Here is an 8,835-nt window from a genome sequence, read left to right on the forward strand (position 1 = left end):
ATTAAAGATGAGACTTTTAGTAAAGAGGTGGCAGCTCTAATTCAACACCATAAACAGATGAATGGATGGCTAAACAGACAAGTCCCTCTGCCTGCATGGGTGAATCTGTCAATTCATTCTGTCAAATTTATGAAGGATTTTATTCATATATGATGTCTCCAAGCTGATTCCTTGGTGAGAAAATATACAGTTTTCTCATACCAACGATATCATTTAGTATTAGCTTTGGGTGAGAATTTCATTTTGTTATTTTTTGAAAAATGAGAACTTTCTTCATATATAAAGTTCTCATTTTTTAAAAAAAAAATAACAAAATGAAATTCTCACCCAAAGCTAATACTAAATGCCGAATTGGGTATGAGAAAATTCTGCATATTTTCTCAAAACAGTAAATATCTTTCTTAATCTGACTGTGAAAGCTTCCCAGATTTAGAAACAGCTGCTTGCCTTTTTGAGAAGCAAGCCGGAGGCACTGGCCAGTGACTGAAGGCTGGGAATTAGGCAAATATTTAGAGATCACCTGGCAGCCTCATCACTGACTCAGCTGACAACAGAGCCTCAGCCAGTGTGAATCTGAATGACATCAGTGGCATCAGTGATACTGCATTCTTGCTCTCTGAAATACAGTATTCTCAGAAAGGCTCATGCATGGCTGGCCTCCAGACCATCTCACTTTGTTTATACTGCAGGCTCCTTGAAAGCTTGCCCGATTAAAAGGTAACCATGAGCTAGCAATGTTCACCAGCAAAATTGTGTGGACTGAAACAATTCCAGAGCAGGTATGCAGAAAGTGTAACCCCCACCTCAAGACATTGTTGCATTGCAATCCCTTCAGCCCTAGCCCACATAGTGACTAAGAAAGATTAATGGATAAGGCGGGTTGCAGTCTAGTAATAACAGGAAGGCCAGACCTTCCCAATTTGTTCCATTAGTGGACTGTTGTCTCACATGCTCAGACCTAATTCTTTATTTCACTTGCATTTATCATGGTAGACTGAGTATCTTAAATGCCAGAAGCCTGTTTTCTATCCAAGCACTGACTCTGATTGTCATACAGTTATTGCTTATTTAAAAATGTTTTGTTTTGTGCTTTTAGTCATTCAGGTAAACAGCACAAACTGGTTATATTGACCTCTCTGCTCATGCAAAAAAGAAATGTCAACTGGTGAAGTTGCTGATAATTCTCTATAAGAACTCTCTAGCACTGCCCTATTCACAGAGTTACAGCCCTCAGGGCTCCTAGGGAAAAAGAACCCTCTTTACTTCAGCTTAAGTCTGATCTGTAGCTATATTTCCTTAAAGGTGCAGGGTGAGGTTTGTTTTTCAGTATATAGGTCCTAGGTTCCAGTTCATTGTTTAAAGTACAGAAACATGACTATGCTAGGCATCTTTTTTTTTTTTTTTTTTTTTTTTTTTTTGATGGACAGAAATTATTTTATTCAAGTGCTTTTTTGTTCATTGGCCAGAACACAGGAAGCCTCAGACTTGGATAACTTGTTAATGAACATGTTTTTTTTTTTTTTTTTTTTTTAATTTTTTAATTAACATATCCATACATAACCATTTCTCTTATCTTTACATAGTCATCATTTTCCTATTTATTTCTACCCCCTTATCCCACCCCACCCCCCCAAAAAAAAAAAGACCATTTAATTTTAAATCTGCAACCATGAGCACACCTTTTGGAGTTTAACCAATATAACATTATTGGCCCCCCCTTCTCTTACCCATCTTACATATCCCGACCATTTCTTTCTTATCTCTAATGTTTTTTCTTCCCATACCTTATCCTGTGTCAAAATCGACAGTATGTCTGATTGAATCCATTCATATAAATACCAATTCCATCTTTCCAAAGTCCATTTTGATGCATCCTTCCACCCATAAGCTATTACTGCATGTGCTGCTATAATCATAGCTTTAAATAAATTCTGTTTAGGTTTTTTTACTTTATTATTCCCCAGAACTCCCATAAACAAGATTTTCCCAGTCAGCTGCAATTTAATATTACACACGGCGTTCACCTTTTCTAAAATCAGCTGCCAAAATTCAATAACCTTAGGGCATTCGCACCAAAGATGTGCATAATATCCCTTACTCCTCTTACAATGCCAGCAACTTGAATTCAAACCTTTTATCATATAAGACAACTGAGGGGGTGTCCTATACCATTTCAATATTAATTTCATCTCCAATTCTCTAAATTTATCCATTTTGATTTCCAATATGCCTTCCATTAACCCATCTATTTCGTATGCTGACAATGTCATTTCTCTTTCCCACTTCGTTTGTATTGTCCCAATCATATAATCTTTATCTGTATTTATCAAGTTGTACAACTTCCTTGCAATACCCTTCTTATTATCCTCTTTATTATTATATAGTTTTTCTAGCGGGGTATCCTCTTTATTTAGTATTCCAGAGTACCTTCTCTGTTTCAAAATATTATATAAAGCCATAGTCTGTAACCAGTATTGTCTTCCAACTTGTCCTACTACATTTTGTGCCGGAATCTGTGTCCCCTGAGGGTTATATAAATCCTTCACTCTATAATAGCCAGTTTCTTTTAGTTTCTTCCAAAAAGTTTTCTCAATTTTCAAATCCTCACCTAGAGATTCTAGTGGGGTCCATTTGGAAAGACTTGGCATCCAATTAAGTTGCCTTTCCCCCCATATTGTTAGTGCTGTCTGTCTTGGGCCTATTGTATTTTTAATGTCGTTTTTAACCTTCTGTGTAAATATTCCAAATTTACCTACTCCTTTATTTATTATATCCTCCCATCTTACCCATTTCTCCACACTTTTCCCATCTAATTCCAATAGCATTTTTATTTGAAAAGCTTCGTAATAGCTTTCCAAATGTGGGAGACCCCACCCTAAATCTTCCTGTGGTGAATATATTACCCTCTTTACTATTCTAGCTTTCTTCTTCCCAAAAACCCAATTTTTTAATTCTTGATCCCATACAGCTAATTGTTTTTTTGGGATGTACTCCGGGAGTACCTGAAATAGATATAACATCTTTGGTATTATAAACATTTTTATTGCCCTTATTTTCCCTAAAATACTTATATATCTATTATCCCATTCGTTTAGTTTTTCCTGTATCCTTCTCCAAGTTATTTTATAATTAGTTCCCATCAGATTTTTAATACTTTTTGTTATTGTTATACCTAAATACTTTAATCTCCTAATTCCTAATTTCATACCTGTCAGCTTTGCTATTTCTTTTTGTTCCTTTAAATCTATCCTTTTAAACATTATTTCTGATTTCGAAATATTTACTCCTAAACCTGAATATTCTTTAAACTCTTCTAAAATTATCAGTAGTTCTCTTATTGCATCAAGAGGATTTTGTAACACCAATATTATATCATCCGCATACAGATTTAATTTAATTACCTCTTTCCCTACTGTATATCCTCTTATTTTACTACTACTTCTAATTTTTTCGGCTAAGGGTTCCATAGATAACACAAACAGCATTGGGGATAAGGGACATCCCTGCTTCACTCCTCTCTGGAGCAAAATTTCTTTTGTATAATTATCATTAACTTTAATCATTGCCTTCCCTTCTCTATAAATTTCTCTTAATGCTATCAAAAAGGGACCGTCAAATCCAAATTTACTTAGTACTTGAAATAAATACCCATGACTTAGAGTGTCAAATGCCTTATATACATCTAATTTTAAAAGGGCAAATCTTCCTTCACTGTTTCCGTGATGTAGAGTATTAATCACATTCCTTATAGGGTGTCCAATATATCTCCCTTTAACAAAACCATATTGATCCTCTCCTATTAATCTTGGGAGTGTTTTCTCTAATCTATTTGCTAAAATTTTTGCAAAAATTTTATAATCCTGGTTTGTTAAACTAATAGGCCTATAAGAGTTGGGGTCCGTCGGGTCTCTCGATTGTTTCAAGATTATCATAATTTCTGTTTTCCTCCATGATTCAGGGGCTCTCCCTCCCTTCATTATCTTGTTAAACAAACTCTGCATTTCTGGAACTATTAAAGGCCCCACCATTTTATAAAATTCTGATGTAAAACCATCTAAGCCTGGTGATTTCCTACTTTTTAAATTTTTAATAACTGTCAAGATTTCTTGTTGTGTGATTTCTTCATTTAAAATTGCTAAATCTTGTTTCTTAATTTTGTTCACAATAGCTTCTTCAAATTGTTTCTCTTCATTTACTTTAAATAACTTACTATAAAAATCTTCAAAGATCTCCCTTATTTGTTTATCTTTAAACACCTTACTTCCCGTTTCATTTTTCATGCACCCTATCTTTTGTTTTTCCTTTCTTTTCTTCAAATAGTTTGCCAATCTTTTCATCGAGTTTATATTTATTCTCTGATACTCATTCCTCACCAATAAATCTTTTTTCCACAAAAACAAATTATCTAACTCTTGCAGCTCCTCTTTCACCCTATTCAACTGTTCCTGTATTTGTCTTTCAAACTTCACCTGTAATCTTCTTTGTAATTCAACTATCTCCTTTAATTTTTGTTCCCTTTTAAAATTCACCTTTCTTCTAAAATGAATTTCTTTAGAAATACATATTCCCCTGATTACTGCCTTTGCAGCATCCCAAATTATATCTTCCTCCGCAGATCCTTTATTTTCTTTAAAATATTTTTGTATCCCTCTTATTAAATCCTCTCTATCCTTTTGTTGCAAAAATATCCTAGAGTTAAACCTCCACCTTCTAACTTTCTGTTCCTCCTCCAAACCAATCTCAACAAGTAATGGTGCGTGATCTGAAATCCATATAGCTCCTGTTTCCACACTATTAACTTCCATATCGTTAGTTTCTTTCACTAAGATATGATCAATACAGGAAAACTTTTTATACCTTTTTGAGTAAAAGGTAGGATGCTTTTCATCCTGCAGGAGACTAAATACCTCTTTAAGTTTCCATTTTTTTAAGTTTAATTTCTTATTTTCCCTAATATCATTATTCAAATCCCCTGCAATTAACAAGTCTCCTTCATAAAATGACTGCAATCTTTGAAAGGTTCGGTTCAAAAATAGGGTTTGTCCTTTGTTAGGTGCATATATACATGCCAAAGTATACTTCTTTCCATTCATCCTGAATTTCACAAAAATAAATCTTCCATCTCTATCTTTACATTGTTCCAAAACATCTATATTCATTCTAGAGTGCAAGAGAATAGCCACACCCCTTGCTTTGTTTGTTCCCCTTGACTCTATCTGCAAACTCCAGTCAGAAGACTTCATCAAAGGTCTTACGTCTCTCTTACTCTTATGCGTTTCCTGCAAACACAGAATATCAACCCCTTGATCCTTTATCATCTTATTTAATCTATAACGTTTCAGATCTGAGGCCAAACCATTCACATTTAAGGAGAGTACTTTAATTATCCTCCCCATTTTTTGTCTATCTCAACTCCCCCTGGTGTGCCCCTATTATTTACTATTTTTTGATGGTCTTTCCCTCCCCCATAGCCCAAAAATAACCCCTTCCCAAGGAGTTGGGTAAGGATACTATATCCCCCCATTTTCGTCTCTATACGTGGAGATCTGTCTACCCACATACTCCCCCCCCAAAAAAAATTTCATTCTTTTCAACCAACACTAACCAAAAACAAAAAAAACTATTTTCACGTGGTATAAATTTTACATTCCTGAAGGAAGCTTATTCATATTTACAGTCACATATAAATTCCCTCAATCTTCTTCTTCTTCTTCTTCTCCTCCCTCCTTCTCTTCTTCGGCCTGCTGAGTAGTACGTTGTATGTTAAGTCTGTATAGTAACTTCTCCGCCTCTGCTGGGTTGCTAGCTTTCAAGAGTTTTCCATCTTTAAAAATTAAAATATTGGCTGGATAACCCCAGGAAAATAAAACACCATTCTCATGCAACTTCTGTGCAAAGGGTTTCATAAGTCTTCTTTCATTCATGGTTTCTGGTGATAAGTCAGGGCGAGGAAATATCTTCTGTCCCTGAAGTTGTAAGTCTTTAATTTTCCTGAGTTTGTTCCAAACATAGTTCTGCGTTTTCTCTCTTGAAAAAGCTATTATAATGTCTCTAGGCCTGGCTCCAGGCTTTGGTTTCGGTTTCAGAGATCGGTGAGTGCGTTCAATGTCCTCATCTGTTATATTTATGCCATGTTCCTGAAAAAAAGCAATTACAGTCTTCCCAAGGTCTCCTGCAGCAATGTCTTCTGTTACTCCTGAAAGTCTTAAATTCTTTCGCCTTTGGCGGTCTGATAATATGGCCAGCCTTTTTTTTAATTGCTGTATTTCTTTCTCGTTGTTTTCACTTTTTTTCACAGCACTATCTGCAGCTGACCTTGCTGTTTTAACCTCTTCCACTAATTGCCCAAACTTAGATTGAAGCGTTTTTAGGTCTTGTCTAATATTTTTCTCCATATTAGTTATCAACTCCGACAGTTCTTTAACTTCACGTTTTGTCGCCATTATGCTTGTTATGTTGTTTTGTTGTTTTCGCGGTGAGTATTATTGCTTGTAATTAGCAATGCGCATGCGTCGACGAGGCTAGACGCCTTTACATCGCCCTCCAGGAAACTTACAGATAAAACTATAATACAACCAAACAATTGAAAGATAAGCCTGAAGGAACTTTTGAGGAGGTTCCGGAAACTCAGCTACAAACTTTCCCTTGACTATGCTAGGCATCTTATGTTTTCATTGGTTTGTCCTCATGTTGCCATCACCCTATGCATAACCTCATTGGCTACATCAGGTGGGTTTCTGTGTGGGTGTTGCTGAAGAACTTCACATGAGACAAAACTAATCCCTGTGCAGAAGCACCCATTCAACCTTTTCCCCCAAAGCAAAGATGGATGATAGTGTGCTCTTTCTGCTTCTGACTTTTGCTTTGCCCTCATAATTCTTAGCATTTCCTCATTTGTTTGTCTGCTTCCCAACAGCTCAAAGGCTGCCCGTGGAAAGCCGGTGGTTGGTGGCCGATGGAAGTGAGAGGTGGTTAATTCCTTGCCTGTGGAGATGGAAGAGCATCCTATTCCTGTTTTGGCCCACTTTTGATCCAAACTCCCAGCCCACACAGCCCAAAGGAATGCACCAACTGTTCTAGCTTATTCAGACCAGGCCACCTTCCAAAGGCCTCACTCTGTAGAATGACTATAGCTGTGAGCACAGCACTGTCACAGCTTGGAGCAGATGCATTGCTGTGTGGAGATTATTCTGTCACCAAACTTAAGCATAATGTATCTGTAAATAAAGCAAATTAAGCAGCAACATCTCCTTCCTTTGCCTGATTGCCAGTTATGAATTCTGAGTGACTCTGAATATTGAATAGAAACAATATCAAATTTCAGAAGACATTTACTCCATGTAAAAGTCTTCCAAGCACGGGATTTTGAAAACCATTTTTGTGGAAAAGTCTCTTAATTCTGTCAAAGTTATAGACATATAGGTTGCCTAATGCCCCTTCCCCCAAGATTTGAAATCATCATAATCAACAGCACAGCCATTGTCTTATGTGATAGGTTTACATGGTACTTTACAAAGAATAGGTATGAGAAGTTATTATTCAGCAGACCTACAATCTTAAAAAGACACAGAGAAGCAACTGAGGAATGGGTCAAAATGGCAGGTGAGAGGAGAAAGTATTTTAGTTTAGTCCAGTGTAACTATATCCATCTTCATGAATCATTTCTTATGAGGCTAGGTTCCCAGACCTTTTACCAATCACTATGCTGGCTGCCATCTTTTGGGTGTATTCCAGCTTATCAATAGCCTTCATAAACTAGGGCACACAAAACTGGTGACCTCTGACCAAAGCAGATCAGCAAAACCACAGTGGTAAGTCGAGGAAATAGAGTTGTCGAGCAAAGAACACACTGCTGAGTCCCAGCTATACTATTTGAAGCAAGGAAACATAAGCCAAGAGACCAACAGTTATCTTCTGATGTTGCATGCCGGCAGATATAAAAAGGAAAGTTTGCTGCTGTGGATTTTCTCCAGTTTGGCACCAGGTGGCAGTCTGGCATCTAAATTGGACTTTGCCTTGTCACACAACCACACCCTGCTTTCTGTTGTGTGCTTTTGTACCCATACCAAGTTGAAGGTGTTCTTTCAGCCTGATACACCTGCCAATTTTTTTCTGTCTCTTAGCCCCTGGTGTAGCTGAGTCAGACAGCTGCGCCAGCAACTGGAAATGCAGAGAACATCAGCCCTCAAATCCGACATTCTGCTGAGCTTGTCCAACAAGAATCTACAGTTTTGCACTGAAGCCTTATCTTCTCACCATGGATAAAACTGGGGCATTAATCATGCATTGTGCCCTTGAGTACAAGCTATTTTATTCACAAATCACAAGCACAGGGCCTTTAATCTTAACCAAGAATCTAATGAAGGGGGATGGAAAAGAAGAAACGATAGAAACCCCAAAAATCCATATAAGGCAAACTGGTTTGTAATAGCAAAAGGCCTCCTTGCAAATAGACCTAAAGGGGGCTCTGTTAGCTATGTCATAAGTAATGGGTGGTTATACAACCAATTTTCCACACAGCAAATGTAGATATTGTTGAATAGTATGCCATGCTTTCACACTGTTAAGATTGCCCTTTCCAGGCAAGATAGTCTGAACCTACAGGCAGCGTACCTGTAACTCTCCAGATGTTGTTGCAAAGCAATTCCAATCTGCTGTATGCAGCATTGCCAATGGAAGTGATGACTGGAGGCATAATTCAAAGCCATCTGGAAAACCAGAAGTTGTATATGGTGACTTAACTAAAGACATCTGTTCTGTACCAATGTCTCATATTTGAAGTCATAGCTACCTTCCTTCACCTCAACTGATAAAGAAATGGGGATATGCAATGAG

The 8,835-nt window shown here is 37.1% G+C and overlaps 1 protein-coding gene across 6 annotated transcripts in view; it reads left to right on the forward strand.

Moving 5' to 3' along the window:
• Window positions 1-7,244, forward strand: part of TNNT2 (troponin T2, cardiac type) — a 31,810-nt gene extending 24,566 nt beyond the window's left edge. For all 6 annotated transcript variants that reach the window (XM_078393341.1, XM_078393339.1, XM_078393340.1 and 3 more), the window contains one exon: window positions 6,917-7,244. In XM_078393341.1, coding sequence (XP_078249467.1) covers window positions 6,917-6,965 — 49 coding nt within the window. In that variant the 3' untranslated portion in view covers window positions 6,966-7,244. The remainder of the gene's footprint in view (window positions 1-6,916) is intronic.
• The last annotated feature ends 1,591 nt before the right edge of the window (window positions 7,245-8,835 follow it).

Source organism: Pogona vitticeps, chromosome 4 (assembly GCF_051106095.1).
Source record: "Pogona vitticeps strain Pit_001003342236 chromosome 4, PviZW2.1, whole genome shotgun sequence".
Taxonomy (NCBI): domain Eukaryota; kingdom Metazoa; phylum Chordata; class Lepidosauria; order Squamata; family Agamidae; genus Pogona; species Pogona vitticeps.